The sequence below is a fragment of the Macaca mulatta genome, chromosome 1, assembly GCF_049350105.2.
Source record: "Macaca mulatta isolate MMU2019108-1 chromosome 1, T2T-MMU8v2.0, whole genome shotgun sequence".
In the NCBI taxonomy this organism is placed as follows: domain Eukaryota; kingdom Metazoa; phylum Chordata; class Mammalia; order Primates; family Cercopithecidae; genus Macaca; species Macaca mulatta.
The window spans coordinates 217671047-217688237 of record NC_133406.1 but is presented as its reverse complement, the minus strand read 5'-3'; the positions used below and the strand labels follow the sequence as shown (position 1 = coordinate 217688237).

Here is a 17191-nt window from a genome sequence, read left to right as displayed (position 1 = left end):
GTAATCTGGATATGGTGGAGCTGAAGTAAAGGACTAAAGATGAGGTAATCATAGAAATAGGTAGGAGTCTAAAGCCCTGGATGGTTCACCAATGTAGATGTTAAAGGTACTAGAAATAAGTTAATTTAGGGCAGAAGAGGAAGATAGTGAGCCAGAAGCAATCTTTAGATTAATGAAAGGCTGAAACCAGAAGAGCAATGATTGACAGCTTCAACAAAAGGGAAAGCATTTGTCTGAATGATAAAAATGTAAAGGAATAGTAGTTTTTACAAGGGGAGGCAGTGGTCTAACGCAGTGTTTTTAAATTATAGGTAGTATTAGATCACAACTGGTATTTTAAAAAATGAAATAGAATAAGAAGTATCAAAATAAATCATGTATAATAAATAAAAGTACAGTTTTGTTAAATTGTTTCAGTTATATATAAATGTATACAGAACTACGATATAAAATCTACTTCTCAATCAATTCCATGGATTTAGAATTGGATATTTTAAAAAATCTGATCGGCCAGGCACAGTGGCTCACGCCTGTAATCCTGGCACTTTGGGAGGCCAAGGCAGGCGGATCACCAAAGGTTGGGAGTTCGAGACCAGCGTGACCAACATGGAGAAACCCTATCTCTACTAAAAAATACAAAATTAGCCGGGCGTGGTGGTGCATGCCTGTAGTCCCAGCTACCTGGAAGCCTGAGGCAGGAGAATTGCTTGAACCAAGGAGGCTTGCAGTGAGCCAAGATAGCACCATTGCACTCCAGCCTAGGCAATAAGAGCAAAACTCTGTCTCAAAAAACAAACAAATAAACAAAATATCTGATCTAGACAAGGCAACAGGGAGGGAGTAAAAACTTTCATTCTCTTGGTCCTAAAATACACTAACTGTCAAGGGGGGAAAAAAGCATTCACTTGAAGGCTATAGAGCAAAAGCTCCAGCAAAAGCCAAGGTTCAATTAAGACAAAGAAGTGAAGGGGACATTCCAAGAAATGAAGGATATAAGGGAATTTGTTTAAATCCAAACCACTATAAAGCAGAAAGGAAGCAATTTAGACACCGAAGACCTGAATTCTTAATTTAATACATACAACCCCTCAGTTTTTGTGAGCACTTATAAGTAGTATAACACATTTCGCAAAAGTAATTTCTAAATACATTTTTGTTTTACCTGTGACTTTACTGAATTCTTCCAAAATGTTTTCTTTAGTCTTATTCTTCGGAATGGATCCAACAAAAAGTCTGTTGTTTGCCACAGAAATGCACACTCCAAGGTGTTTACCAGGGCGAATTTCATAGCTGTCACACTGCAATTAAGAAAAGAACCAGAGACCCCAAAACCACCCCAAACTCAGGACAACTGATCTTAATCTAAAAAAATTCAACAATTTAAGGCCAAATGCTCCCTGCTTCATCAACTCACCAAGCTCCCTCATGCTTTCCATAATATGAATGTATACTTTAAACTTGTCACAGTCTCTTGTTTTAGTTTGGTTTTGTTAACCTTCACTACTCTTCCACATAAAAATGACTCACTTTATTGTTTAAAGTATCTTATTTCATATTTTAATTTTATCTATCTGAAAATGTTTTCCCACAGATTTTTCAGAAAAAAATACCTGAGACTGATCATTCAGGGTCCTTGGAAATGTAAATTGGATTAGAAAAATTTCAAATTCTACAGAAGTCACAGAATTCTAAATATATAGTTTTAAATTGTCTACCAAACACAGTATTTTCAAAAAGTGTTTTATTTAAATCACTACAGTAGATTTTCTTGACAAATTTTAGCCTTTTTTTTAAATTTTAAGACTGAGTCTCGCTCTGTCGTCCAGGCTGGAGGGCAGTAGCACAATCTTTGCTCACTGCAACCTCCACCTCCCGGGTTAAAGTGATTCTCCTGCTTCAGCCTCCCAAGTAGCTGGGACTACAGGCGTGCGCCACCAAGCCCAGCTAATTTTTGTATTTTTAGTAGAGACGGGGTTTCACCATGTTGGCCAGGCTGATCTTGACTCCTGACCTCAGGTGATCCCACCTGTCTCGGCATCCCAAAGTGCTGGGATTACAGGCGTGAGCCACCACATCTGGCCAATTTTAGCTTCTTATACTTTAATATTATTTAACTATTAGTTTACTAAGAGATATGAGTATTAAAAAGAAAATCATATGTTGCCAAAAATGAAAACTTAATATTAAATAAACAAGTTTGAAGGAAAAATCCATAATAAAAACTAAAATCTGGGTCAAGCTACGAGTGGAACTGATTCAGACACCAGTAATGAAACCAAAAGCCTTGATGATGAAACAGGCTGATCATCTAGAAAGGCTAGAACCAGACTTAGTGAGCCCCTCAGATGTCAGGCAAGAGTATGCCAAAAAAAAAAATGACATTGTTATTTTAAGATACTGAGATAGCTGTGTCTTAAATACAGCAGGAGTGAAGATACATTTGATTTGCAAAACTTTGTTACTACTACTACTGGTCTGAAATGAGCACCAAGTGGTTAAAGGCTCTAAAGAAAGGAAATTAATCTGAGACTGGCTATAAATAGTAGGAGGAGAGAGAAAGATTAAAGACAGAGAAGACTCAAGGGCCAAGAAACATAAAGAACGAACAAAAATACACTTAGAAAATATGAAATAAATCATATGAATAGGCTGTAATAAAAATAAAACAGATTCACAACTATTTTCTGAATGGAATCCTAAAAGTCACTGTCATCTACTATTACATTCCCCACAGCCCATTCCAGCCTTCATTATACTATAAGAATCCTAAAGTTTAACATCAAGAATTGATATCCTTTTGCCTAAAACCAAAAAACAGAAATCCATAAGCCAAATACTCATATGAAACTTCTGATGTTAATCAATCTAATAGATAACTTCTTAAATCAATGGGAAACTTTCTATAAAACATTACTTCTTGGGTATTTTCAGTTCTTTTTTAGTTTTATAGTCAGAAAAAAAGCAAAAGTCACATACCAACTTGGTCGGTACAGAAATATTCAAAGCAACAACTGAAGGAATCAAAATAATGTTAACTACAAACATTTTTGAATTAAAGTTTATTTCCTCAAATAGTGACTTGCTAGACAGTGGATAATTATCACATACCAGTTTCACGGCTTCCTGTGCAGCTTCCTTTCCACAGAAGGTGATAAATGCATACCCTCTATTCTGACCAGACAGTGGATCCATCATAAGACGCAGATCCCAAATGGGTCCAGCCTTCTCGAAAAGGGGCACCAACTCATCCTCATATAAATCTCTTGGTATTTTGCCTACAAACACCTGAAATAAAACCCCCTTATTAGAATCCAACATAAGCATTTGATTTTAGAGTCATAAAGCCTACTGTCTTTATTTTTTTTTTTAAAGACGCGGGCAGAAGAAGATGGTTAAGAAAGAACGGAAACAGGCCGGGCGCGGTGGCTCAAGCCTGTAATCCCAGCACTTTGGGAGGCCGAGGCGGGTGGATCACAAGGTCAGGAGATCGAGACCACAGTGAAACCCCGTCTCTACTAAAAATACAAAAAATTAGCCGGGCGCGGTGGCGGGCGCCTGTAGTCCCAGCTACTCAGGAGGCTGAGGCAGGAGAATGGCGGGAACCCGGGAGGCGGAGCTTGCAGTGAGCCGAGATCGCGCCACTGCACTCCAGCCTGGGCAACAGCGTGAGACTCCGTCTCAAAAAAAAAAAAAAAAAAAAAAAAGAAAGAAAGAACGGAAACAATCTGAAACTTACAGTTGACTTGCAGAGCTAATCCTAACTTTTATTATAATGACCTTAGGGTTATCAAAGAACAACAGTCTCTTGAAAAATGGAAACTAGTAAGAGTGTAAAATCTGTATTAACTCTAATTTTTAAATTTTTATAACTTGACTTGTTCTCATAAAAACAGAATAAAGGAGGTTGGATGCAGCGGCTCACGCCTGTAATCCAAGCACTTTAAGAGGCCGAGGAAGGTGGATCACTTGAGTCCAGGAGTTCAAAACCAGCCTGGGCAACATGGTGAAACCCCATTTCTACAATTTAAAATTAAAAAATTAATTTATAAATTAAAAATAAATAAAAATAAAAATAATTGAATAAAAGATTGACATAGCCCTCAAGTTATCTCAACTCTAAAATCTTTACTACTTAAAAAGCAACCTCAGTATTTTTCAGAAACTCCCGTGCTTCAATCTATTCCTTTCTCTATCCAGATATTAAATATTAAATTTTAAGGTATGAAAAACATCTCTTCAACATTTGAAGAATTTCTGATCTTCAATTACAAATTCTATAGGATTAAATTATAATATACAACAACAAATTAAAAAGTATATAGTCAAAAATCTTCATTTGATACCAGATTATAATTTTCTTCAAGTTCCTCCAATGTAAGCAACATTAAAAATGTTTTATGTTGGCGGGGTGTGGTGGCTCACGCCTGTAATCCCAGCACTCTGGAGGCTGAGGTGGGCGGATCATGAGGTCAGGAGATCGAGACCATCCTGGCTAACACGGTGAAACCCTGTCTCTACTAAAAATACAAAACATTAGCTGGGCATGGTGGCAGGCGCCTGTAGTCCCAGCTACTCGGGAGGCTGAGGCAGGAGAATGGCGTGAACCCGAGAGGCAGAGCTTGCAGTGAGCCGAGATCGTGTCACTGCACTCCAGCCTGGGCAACAGAGGGAGACTCCATCTCAAAAAAATAAAATAAATAAAAATTTTAAAAAAGTTTTATGTTAAAACATTTGTAATCCACAAAGTCTGAATGAGTAAAATTAGTATTTGCATGACAAGTTTTCTAGTGAAACTCATCTACATCACCATTTCACAGTCTGAAAAATAGCTGGAATAATAGGTAAATAATAAAGTAGTAACAGCAATCCAATCCAAAATATGCCGACATTATTATGGACATTAAGTTTCTGAAGTTAAGCTCTACAACAGATGTACTATCTAGAGATAATCCTTTCCAAAATAATCAAGACTCACTTTCACTGCTATCTGGTAAAACTTGAGGAATTCTTTTGACTCCTTAGCATGATTCTCACACAATAGTTATTGCAATTCTTCTACCTCCTTAAGGTCCCCAATCCTCATTCACTAAACCTCATCCTAAGGATATCACCTGAGAGTCACTGGTTTCTTCATATTCTTACCTCTCACTATGTCTACTTTCACTTCTATCACACCTCAGAGAAAGAGATCTACCTCCTTTCTAAGGTTAACTCCTTAACCCCAATAAATAAGCCCATTTCTTCTTACCACTTTCTGGAAACAACTGCGAACCGTTATTCCTTCAACTCTCATATTTTGCTCAGTACCATCCTTCCCTTCCCACTGGTTCCCTCCTGTCTCCAAACAATCCAAAAACAAAATACAACAACACACCCCTCACTTTAGCTTGTATTGTATTTATTTCCTTTCACTGATAAAGGTTTGGCTTGTTTTTGAGACTGGGTCTCACCTTGTTGCCCAGGCTGCAGCATAGTGGCATGATCATAGCTCACTACAGCCTCATACTCCCAGACTCAAGTAATCGTCCCACCTCAGCCTCTCAAGTAGCGGGGACAACGGGCTCTTGCCATTATGCCCAGCTAATATCTGGAGGTGGGGGTTGGGGGTAAGAGAGGCTCTCGCTATGATGCCCAGGGTGGTCTCGAACTCCTGGGCTCAAGTGATCTTCCTGTTTTGGCCCTCCAAAGTGCTGGGATTACAGGCATGAGCCACTGCACCTGGCCTGTTTTGAACACACCATTTGTACTTTTTTTTTTCACTCACACAGTTATTATTTTCAACACATCTACTACATGCTTAATACCGTGAAGCCAAAGAGAAGTATAAATAAGACATCTATGGCATCGTGACAATTAGGGATACAAGATACTGTTATATGTGATTTAAGTGATGTCCCTGCAGAACCATCTTTCTAACAAAAACATACTCTGAAGAGCACACGGCATCTATGTTCTCTTTAACACTCTATAATTGGCTTCTTCCTCTAACTCGAACTGTGTACCCAATAAACTTCTAATAAACTTCTAATAACCAAATTCAAAAGTCTTTTTCCGGGCCAGGCACAGTGGCTTATGCCTGTAATCCCAGCACTTTGGGCGGAATACCTGAGGTCAGGAGTTCAAGACCAGCCTGGCCAACATGGTAAAACCCCATCTCTACTAAAAATACAAAAATTGGGCAGGCATGGTGGCAGGCGCCTGTAATCCCAGCTACTTGGGAGGCTGAGGCAGGAGAATTGCTTGAACCTGGGAGGCGGAGATTGCAGCGAGCTGAGATCATGCCACTGCGCTTCAGCCGGGGCGACAAGAGTGAAACTGTCTCAGGGGAAAAAAAAAAAGGTCTTTTCCCCCTCAGTTCTCATCATCCTTGCCTTCTCTACAAGTATTAACACTGGTGATGCAACCGCCACCATCAAAACTTTTCTTCTCTTAAGTATTCAGAATACTTTACCAACCTCATTTTTGTACCTTGAAATCTATGATGAAGACATGTTTGTAACAAATGATTTTTTCTAAAAATCAAAACGATTAAAACCCAGCCTTGTCAACTGGCTCCTCTGATTGCCCCCATCTACCTTTAGAAGACTATAATTTCTGTTTCTCTCCCCTCATAGCCCCCACCTCCAGGTGACTGAGGAACTACTTCTATAAACAGACATCTCAGATGTTTTCAATTCCTCCCATTATCACCCATATCCAATTAATCTTTTATTATTATTATACTTTATTATTATTATTATACTTTAAGTTCTAGGGTACATGTACACAACGTGCAGGTTCATTACATATGCATACATGTGCCATGTTGGTGTGCTGCACCCATTAATTCATCATTTACCTTAGGTATATCTCCTAATGCTATCCCTCCCCCCTCCCCCCACCCCACAACACGCCCCGGTGTGTGATGTTCCCCTTCCTGTGTCCAAGTGTTCTCATTGTTCAATTCCCACCTATGAGTGAGAACATACGGTGTTTGGTTTTTTGTCCTTGTGATAGTTTGCTGAGAATGATGGTTTCCAGCTTCATCCATGTCCCTACAAAGGACATGAACTCATCCTTTTTTATGGCTGCATAGTATTCCATGGTATATACGTGCCACAATTTTCTTAATCCAGTCTATCATTGACGGGCATTTGGGTTGGTTCTAAGTCTTTGCTATTGTGAATAGTGCCGCAATAAACATACGTGTGCATGTGTCTTTATAGCAGCATGATTTATAATCTTTTGGGCATATACCCAGTAATGGGATAGCTGGGTCAAATGGTATTTCTAGTAAAAATATGGAATGCTTCATGAATTTGCATGTCATCCTTGCGCAGGGGCCTGCTATCTTCTCTATATTGTTCCAATTTTAGCATATGTGCTGCCGAAGCGAGCACCCAATTAATCTTTAAAGTACCTGCTTGAAGCTGCTCCATGTAAATGCCTAGCCTATACAAACACACGGCTCCCACCCTACTCAGAACTTGTATAATACAAATCTTTCATGAGACAAGGAATTAGACATACCTTGGACTCATGTGCCATATATTTTTCTAGATTTTAGAAATATAGTGACTACCACAGACAAGGTCTAGGCATTAATGAAGTTTATATTCTACTGAGAGAGACAGACAAAAATTAAAAAAGTAAACAATATGGGTCATGCATGGTGCTCGTGTGTGCAATCCTAGCACTTTGGGAGGTCGAGGTGGGCAGATCACTTGAAGTCAGGAGTTTGAGACCAGCCTGGCAAATACGGTGAAAACCTGTCTGTAACTAAAAATTCAAAAATTAGCCAGGTATGGTGGCACAAGCCTGTAATCCCAGCTACTCGGGAGGCTAAGGCAGAAGAATCACTTGAACCAGGGAGGTGGAGGTTGCAGTGAGTGGAGATCACGCCATGGCACTCCAGCCTAGGCAACAGAGTGAAACTCTGTCTTAAATAAATAAATACATAATGATTATATGATTTTAAGAGGTAGTAAATGTTAAGAAGAATGAAAAAACAGGAAGAGGGGATAAATGATGGGGTTGTGTTTTCACTAGGAGGGCTTCCCTATAGGGGTAAATTTGAGCTGAGATCTAAGAGAAAATTAAGTAAAAATCTGAGGAAGGTGAGGGGGCACTGTCTCATGCACTTTGGGAGGCCAAGGCAGAAGTATCACTTGAGGCCCGCCAGGAGTTCTAGACTAGCCTGAGAAACAGAGCAAGACTCTTGTTTCAAAAAAAAAAAAAAAAAGAAAAGAAAAAAGAAATCTGAAGAAAGAGCATTCCAAGTTGAGGGAACAAGTACAAAAGGCTGTGAGATGTGAGACGGGAGTACACTCAACATATCTGAAGAACAGCACACAGGCCAGTGGCCAGAATAAAAGTGACAGTGGGTGGAAAACAGAGAACGGGGCCAGAGTAAGTTAAACCATGGTTAGGCATTTCTGCTCCCAGATGTGTTGGGAAGCCATCAGAGAGTTTAATGCAGAAAAATGACTGGGTATGACTTATGTTCTAAAAGATACACTTCAGCAACTGGGTAGAAAATGGATTGTGTGGAGAAACAGGCTGACCAGTCAGGTGAACAGGGCAATCTGGGAAAGAGATGAAAGTGGCTTGGTATAGTAGGGTGATAGCTATGCAGGTGATAAGAATGTGAGCAACAGTGAGTTTTCAGTTATATGCGATTCAAATCTACATTTTAGTTACCTGGAGCAAGTTTTGTTCTTCTTGTTGTTGTTGTTTTTGAGATGCCATCTCGCTTTGTCGCCCAGGCTGTAGTGCAGTGGCGCCATCTCAGCTCACTGCAACCTCTGCCTCCCGAATTCAAGCAATTCTCCTGTGTCGGCTTCCTGAGTAGCCGGGATTACAGGCATGTGCCACCAAGCCTGGCTAATTTTTGTATTTTTAGTAGAGATGGGGTTTCACCATGTTGGCCAGGCTGGTCTCGAACTCCTGACCTCAAGTGATCTGCCAGCCTCAGCCTCCCAAAGTTTTGGGATTACAGGCATGAGTCACGGCACCTGGCCAAGTTTCTTAAGCAATGAGTCTCAACTTCCTCATGTGGGCTGGGCATGGTGACTCACACTTGTAAACTCAAAGCTCAAGGAGGCCAAGGCAGGAGGATTCCTTGAGCCCAGGAGTTTGAGACCAGCCTGAGCAACAAAGCAAGACCCTGCCTCTATAAAAAATTTTAAAAATTGGCTCAGTGTGGTGCCACGTAACTGTAGTCCCAGTTACTTGGGAAGCTTAGGCACGAGGTTCCCCTAAGCCCAGGAGTTTGAGGTTGCAGTGAGCTACGATTGTGCCACTGTACTCCAGCCTGGGCAAGAGTGAGACCTTCTTTTTATAAATAAATAAATATAGAAGAAACATCAACAAATCTGTGGCCAATAAAGTCCCCAATACTATAGTCATGTGAGTCTGTGAAGAAACAGACCACGAATTGAAAACACTAGTTTATCTAAGAAACAGGAATATCTTCATTTCAAGATCAATTTAACTTAGGACCTAAAAAGAATTTAAAAGGCTAAAGTTTTCAAAAACTAATTCAGCACTGTTCCTTTTAAAGTTTTTTTTTTTTTTTTTTTTTGAGACAGAGTCTCGCTCTGTCGCCCAGGCTGGAGTGCAGTGGCCGGATCTCAGCTCACTGCAAGCTCCGCCTCCTGGGTTTACACCATTCTCCTGCCTCAGCCTCCCGAGTAGCTGGGACTACAGGCGCCCGCCACCTCACCCGGCTAGTTTTTTATATTTTTTTAGTAGAGACGGGGTTTCACCGGGTTAGCCAGGATGGTCTCGATCTCCTGACCTCGTGATCCGCCCATCTCGGCCTCCCAAAGTGCTGGGATTACAGGCTTGAGCCACCGCGCCCGGCCTTCTTTTAAAGTTTTTAAGCTCAATTTTTAATTAACTAAAATGAAATAGGAATACTTTCCTTTTATTAACTTTTTAGTCCTGAGTCATTCTGGATCCATGTGAGCCCTTTCAGAGCAAGCACTCAGTCATCTGCAGGTAACCCTCCTCCCTTTTCGGAACCAGCAGAATCTAGTGAATACCATAATAACACTTCTTTCTTCACTCATCAGCCATGAAGACCCAGAAAAAGTTTTAGCTGTCTACAATTTATCCATCAAGTTCTTCAACAGTAATAAAGGAAGTAACCAAGTCATCCAACAGTCTTTTCTTTTTTTGAGACAAGGTACTTGCTCTGTCACCCAGGCTGGAGTACAGCGGCGCAATAACAGCTCACCGTAGTCTTGACCTCCAGACTCAACTGATCTTTTCAACTCAGCCTCCCAAGTAGCTGAGGCCACAGTTGTGCGCATGCCGCCAGGCCCGGCTAATTTTTTATTTTTTATAGAGACAGGGTCTCCCTATGTTAGCCAGGTTGGTCTCAAACACCTGAGTTCAAATGATTCTCCTGCCTCAAGCCTCCTGAAATGCTAGGATTACAAGCATGAGCCACCACACCCAGTCAACAGAGTCTTTTGGTTATCAATTAGGATTCTTACATTATCTAGCTCCTACTTACATTTGCTATCTTGCAAATGTATCAGTTTCTCACACATAATAAAATTCAGCTGCCACAAAGTCATATACTTTAGGTCTCTGTTAAATACACTGGGGTTCTTCACCACCATGAATAAGCCAAAGAATAAGATCTCAATCTACCATTTCTTTTCATTACTCTGCAAAACATCAGTGGTATACTCTGCAAACAGATAAGAATTTATTATATACAGTCATGACCTCCATGAATCCTCCTTATATTAATGGAAACAAATAAAAACAGAACTTGGCCAGGCGAGGTGGCTCACCTCTGTAATCTCAGCACTTTGGGAGGCTGAGGCGGGTGGATCGTGAGATCAAGAGTCTGAGACCAGACTGGCCAACATGGTGAAACCCCATCTCTACTAAAAATACAAAAATTAGCTGGGCATGGTGGTGTGCACTTGTAGTCCCAGCTACTTGGGAGGCTGAGGCAAGAGGATCTCTTGAACCTGGGAGGCGGAGGTGGCAGTCAATGATCGTGCCACTGCACCCCAGACTAGGCGACAGAGTGAGACTCCATCTCAAAAAAACAAAAACAAAAACAGAACTTGCTTCCCAAAGCAGCTTAACAATACTAGCTGAAGAATACAAAAATACTACAACTAAAAAATATATTTCAAAATTACTACCTATCATCCTTGTATATTTCTCATCTCAGAACAATACTTAGCAACAATGTCTGTTAATGAATGCTCATCTAATGGGTTAACTTACAGATTTTATCCAAAAATGAGATATCATAATCCTCTCATAATTTTAATACTGCACAGTCTCAGGCACTGACCTTAACTTCAACCTCCTCAATCAAGACCTAAAAAGGTTTAATGATGACTGGAAGAAAATATAAAAGAACAAAAACCAAACCTCACATCAAAAATCATAACAATTAAAACCAATTTATTACATCTACTAGCAACACATTAAAAACCTATTTTTCTTGAATTTTCAAAACTGTCAACAAATACTTGCACAATCTCATGAAATCTAACTTTATGAGAGAAATCTGAAACTTTACACTACGATTTTGCTGAAAGTAATTGCTTGACAAGAGTGGTTTTAGGCTAGTGATCTCATATAGGGATTTTGCTGGAATCATATCTGCTGTATATAACATTTAACATACAGAAGAATGCATCTTTCTCCTAAAGGAACAATGCAATCTGAGAGAATATATATGTGTTTTACAATTAACATATCAACTATTTGTTTCAAATTGGTTATCTCCAAGTTTATTAGGCCAGGCATGGTACTCACGCCTGTAATGCCAGCACTTCGAGAGACCAAGGTGGGAAGATCACTTGAGCCCATGAGTTGGAGACCAGCTGGGCAACATAGGGAGACTCCGTCTCTACAAAAAATTAAAAAATAAAATAGCTGGGCTTCACTTTGGGAGGCCGAGGCAAGAGGATCACCTGATGTCAGGAGTTCGAGACCAGCCTGACCAACATGGAGAAACCTCTCCTCTACTAAAAATACTAAAAATACAAAATTAGCCAAGTGTGGTGGCGGATGCCTGTAATCCCAGCTACTGAGGCTGAGGTAGGAGAATCGCTTGAACCCGGAAGGCAGAGGTTGCAGTAAGCTGAGATTGCACCATTACACTCCAGCCTGGGCAACAAGAGCAAAACACAAAATAGCTGGGCTTGGTGGCATGAGTCTGTAGTCACAGCCACTGGGAAGGCTGAGGCAAGAAGGCTGCTTGAGTCAGGAGGAGTTTGAGGCTGCAGTGTGCTATGATCATACTACTGCACTCCAGCCTGGGTGACAGACTGTTTCTAAAAAAAAAAGGTCACTCGTATAACAGGTTACTTTTCAGCACATAGTTTTCTCCATTTGAAGGATTAGCAGGAGTTCGTGACCAGCCCGGCCAACTTGGCGCAACCCCGTCTCTACTAAAAATAGAAAAATTAGCCGGGCATGGTGGCGGGCGCCTGTAGTCCCAGCTACTCGGGAGGTTAAGACAGGAGAATAGCTTGAACCTGAGAGGCAGAGGTTGCAGTGAGCTGAGATCGCACCATTGTACTCCAGCCTGGGCAACAAGAGTGAAACTCCGACTTGAAAGAAAAAAAAAGAAAGAAAAAGAGTAAAAGGAAAAGGAAGGAAGGGAGGGAGGGAGGAAGGGAGGGAAGAAGGAAGGGAGGGAGGGAAGGAAGGAAGGAGGGAGGGAGGGAGGGAGGAAGGGATTAGAATAGGCTAGCAATAAAGCAAATGGAAAAACCTTTATGAAGACACAGATGGAGGAAGAGTTGCTTCTTTGTTCAAGTATGGACTAACATACTCAATCTTTTATCTGATTCCACATTCTTCCCTTGTGCAATCCACGCCCATCAATAATATCTTTATGTAAATACTATGTCCCTTCTGAGCGATAGGTGAGGCAAGGGAGAGAACAAGCACAGTTCTAAATTATTGATATTAAAAAAAAAAAAACTTGGCCGGGCGCGGTGGCTCATGCCTCTAATCCCAGCACTTTGGGAGGTAGAGGCAGGTGGATCACCTGAGGTCATGAGTTCAAGACCAACCTGACCAACATCGTGAAATCCTGTCTTTAGTAAATACAAAAAATTAGCCAGGTATGGTGGTGCGTGCCCGTAATCCCAGCTACTTGGGAAGCTGACACAGGAGAATCGCTTGAACCTGGGAGGCGGAGGTTGCAGTCAGCCGAGATTGCAACACTGCACTCCAGCCTGGGCAACAAGAGCAAAAATTCCGTCTCAAAAAAACAAAAAACAAACAAACAAAAAGAAAACAGAAACAAAAAAACCTGGTTGGGCACTGTGGCTCATGCCTGTAATCCCAGCACTTCAGGAAGTCAAGGCGGGAGGACTGCCTGTGTCCAGCAGTTCAAGACCGGCCTGGGCAACATAGTGAGACCTAGTCTCTACAGAAACAAAAACAATCCCCAAAAAGCAAAAACCAAAATAAAGCAGCCGAGTGTGGAGGCTCACGCCTGTAATCCCAGCACTTTGGAAGGCCAAGGTGGGTAGATAACTTGAGGTCAGGAGTTCAAGACCAGCCTGACCAAAATGGTGAAACTCCGTTTCTACTAAAAATACAAAATTAGCCAGGTGTGGTGGCAGGCACCTGTAATCCCAGCTACTTGGGAGGCTGAGGCAGGAGAATCACTTGAACGCAGGAGGCGGAGGTTGCAGTGAGCCGAGACTGCATCACTGCACTCCAGCCTGGGCAACAGGAGCGAAACTCCATCTCAGGGGCGGGAAAAAAAAAACAGAATAAAGCAATTGTGTCTTCCAAATAACTTTACTCCAAGTATCTAAAATGGTGTGTTGCTAGTAGCATGGTTTTAGCAACCTGTTCCAAGAACTCTGTATTATATTCCTATATAAAGTATTTGGGTATCTACCAGTCACAAGATTATCTATCCTCATGATGGCAGCAAAATACACATGGATATCTAAAAAATAACAACAGCTAAACTTTGAAACGGATCAAGAATTTTCCCCCATCTGTATAGTATCTGCATAGTAGATAAAACACTTTCCAAACTGGAAAGATCTTGGTAAATAGCTAAAGAACACTTACCTCCGTTCCAATTCCAGGTTGCACGCCAGAGTACACACTGTCTGGTGGAGGACCACCATACTTCCTCTGTCCTGTGGTTACATCCAGAGTATAACCAGTTCTCTCAAGCAAGGCCTAAAGATAATTATACATCTCTTTATACTTGAATACTAAATCTAACACACAAGCATCAGTATATTAATCTTTTCCAAAAAGTACTCCAACTTCCTAGGAGATATATTTTTATGGTTAGGTAAAACAAAGTCAGAATTCACACTGGTTCCCCACACGTTTCTACTGGTGAGTCTTTTCAAATAAAATGTTCTCTATCCTTAAAAAAATAATTCAGCATTAAGTCTTACCTCCATGCAGCTTCTCTCATTTACTATTACTCTCACATCCATTTCTTCCTACTGTCTTTCTTTTCTTTTTCTTTTTTTTTTTGGGGGGGGGATGGAGTCTTGCTCTGTTGCCCAGGCTGGAGTGCAGTGGCATCGTCTCGGCTCACTGCAACCTCTGCCTCCTGGGTCTAAGCAATTCTCCTGTCTCAGCCTCCCAAATAGCTGGGATTACAGGCATGTACCACCATGCCCAGCCAATTTTTGTATTTTTAGTAGAGATGGGGTTTCAACATGTTGGCCAGGCTGGTCAGGTACTCCTGGCCTCAAGTGATCCACCTGTCTTGGCCTCCCAAAGTGCTAGGATTACAGGCATGAGCCACTGTGCCCAGCCCCCACTGTCTTTCTAGTGTACCTTTTTTTTTTTTTTTTTTGAGACAGAGTCTTGTTCTGTCACCCAGGCAGGAGTACAGTGGCGTGATCTCGGTTCACTGCAAGCTCCGCCTCCCGGGTTCGTGCCATTCTCCTGCCTCAGCCTCCCAAGTAGCTAGGATTACAGGCATGGGCCACCACACCTGGTTAATTTTTTGCATTTTCAGTAGAGACGGGGTTTCACCATGTTAATCAGGATGGTCTCGATCTCCTGACTTCGTGATTCGCCCACCTCAGCCTCCCAAAGTGCTGAGATTACAGGCGTGAGCCACTGCGCCCGGCCAGGTTTTTAAAATCACACATTGTCAGAACGGCAAGAGACTTTAGATATCATCAAGTTCGGTGAACACTAGGATTCCACAGGGATGCATACCTTCAGCCTTCCATTCTTCTACCTTTGACTGAAACAGAGCCATAAATGTAATGTAAAACAGGGGTCTCCCCACCCCTGGGCCACAGACCCATACTGGTCCGTGGCCTGTTAGGAACCAGGCTGCATAGCAGGAGGTGAGTAGTGGACAAGTGAGAACAAAGCTTCATCTGTATTTACAGCCGCTCCTCATCCTCCCTATCGCTGGCATTACTGCCTGAGCTGTGAGCTCCGCCTCCTGTCAGATCAGCAACCACATCAGATTCTCATAGGAGCGTGAACCCTATTGTGAACTGCGCATACAAGGGATCTAGGTTGCATGCTCCTTATGAGAATCTAATGCCTGAAGATCTGTCACTACGTCCCAGTATGCCCAGATGGGACCATCTAGTTGCAGGAAAACAAGCTCAGGGATCCCACTAATTCTCCACTATGGTGAGTTGTATGATTATTTCATTACATATTACAATGTAATAATAACAGAAATAACTTCAACACCAAATAACTATTTCTAATCAAAAAGTCTATCACAGGCCAGGCATGGTGGCTCACACCTGTAATCCCAGCACTTTGGGAGGGTGAGGTGGGCAGATCCCCCAAGGTCAGGAGTTCAAGACCAGCCTAGCTAACACAGTGAAACCCTGACTCTACCAAAAAATAAAAAAAAAAATCAGCTGGGTGTGGTGGCGCACACCTGTAGTCCCAGCTACTCAGGAGGCTGAGGCAGGAGAATCGCTTGAACCCAGGAGACGGAGGTTGAAGTGAGCTGAAATGGTGCTACTGCACTCCAGCCTGGGCCACAGAGCGAGACTCTGTCTCAAAAAAAAAAAAGTATATCACTATAGCAAGACACGAACATCCATCCATTTAACTAACGAATTAAGTTCACTGGTCTTTCATTAAAAGCTGTATATATACTTTTCAAAGCTGTTTATCTAAGTAATAAAATGGTAATAATAATAACAGTTCACTGTTACATAGTTCTTGCTACATTCCAGGCATTATTCTAAGTGCTTTATAATATGTTAATTCATTTACTCCTTATAATAACTCTGTGAGGTAGTCACTATTACCATTCCCATTTTACAAATAAAGAAACCGAGGTAACTGAAAATTCAAAAGGAGGAAAGCGGTTGTAACACCTTTTTATCAAGAGAAAAGAAACAGGCCGGGCGCGGTGGCTCAAGCCTGTAATCCCAGCACTTTGGGAGGCCGAGACGGGCGGATCACGAGGTCAGGAGATTGAGACCATCTTGGCTAACACGGTGAAACCCCACCTCTACTAAAAAATACAAAAAACTAGCCGGGCGAGGTGGCGGGCGCCTGTAGTCCCAGCTACTCGGGAGGCTGAGGCAGGAGAATGGCGTGAACCCAGGAGACGGAGCTTGCAGTGAGCTGAGATCCGGCCACTGCACTCCAGCCTGGGCGACAGAGCGAGACTCCGTCTCAAAAAAAAAAAAAAAAAAAAAAAAAGAAAAGAAACAAAGTGGCTGGAAAATAACTGAACTGAACCAAGAGACATTACTGGATCAATCCAAGAAACTACCAGCAGAAGCATCAATAAATACACGTCATTCATCACCACAAAACAGGGAATGAGGAAGAGTATGAAGTAGGGCTTTTCATTAAACATGCAATTGAGTGCTGACCCCCAAAATTATCCTTCTTATGTAATTCCTCTAAATTATTTCACTTCTAAACACCAGTTTTAAAAAGTGAACCTTTCAGCCAGTCGTGGTGGCTCACGTCTGTAATCCCAGCACTTTGAAAGGCCGAGGTGGGCGAATCACAAAGTCAGGAGATAGAGACCAATCTGGCCAACATAGTGAAACCCTGTCTCTCCTAAAAATACAAAAAATTAGCCGGGTGTGGTGGTGCATGCCTGTAATCCCAGCTACTCGGGAGGCTGAGGCAGGAGAATGGTGTGAACCCGGGAGGTAGAGCTTGCAGTGAGCCAAGACTGCGCTACTGCACTCTAGCCTGGGCGACACAGCAAGACTCCGTCTCA

General features: G+C 41.8%; 1 protein-coding gene and 1 non-coding gene across 16 annotated transcripts in view; both read right to left on the bottom strand.

The window, feature by feature from the left end:
* The window catches only part of HNRNPR (heterogeneous nuclear ribonucleoprotein R), a 34484-nt gene that overhangs the window by 10589 nt on the left and 6704 nt on the right, over positions 1-17191 (bottom strand). For 4 of the 15 annotated variants that reach the window (XM_077970277.1, XM_015130590.3, XM_015130600.3 and 1 more), the window contains 3 exons: positions 14065-14178; positions 3109-3285; positions 1163-1298 (listed from right to left, as the gene is read on the bottom strand). In XM_077970277.1, coding sequence (XP_077826403.1) covers positions 1163-1298; positions 3109-3285; positions 14065-14178 — 427 coding nt within the window. The remainder of the gene's footprint in view (positions 1-1162; positions 1299-3108; positions 3286-14064; positions 14179-17191) is intronic. The other 11 variants (XM_077970314.1, XM_077970310.1, XM_077970344.1 and 8 more) reach the window with 5 other exon arrangements.
* LOC114674823 (U6 spliceosomal RNA) lies at positions 7275-7379 on the bottom strand. Its single transcript, XR_003725917.1, has one exon. It is a non-coding gene; the product is annotated as a U6 spliceosomal RNA (small nuclear RNA).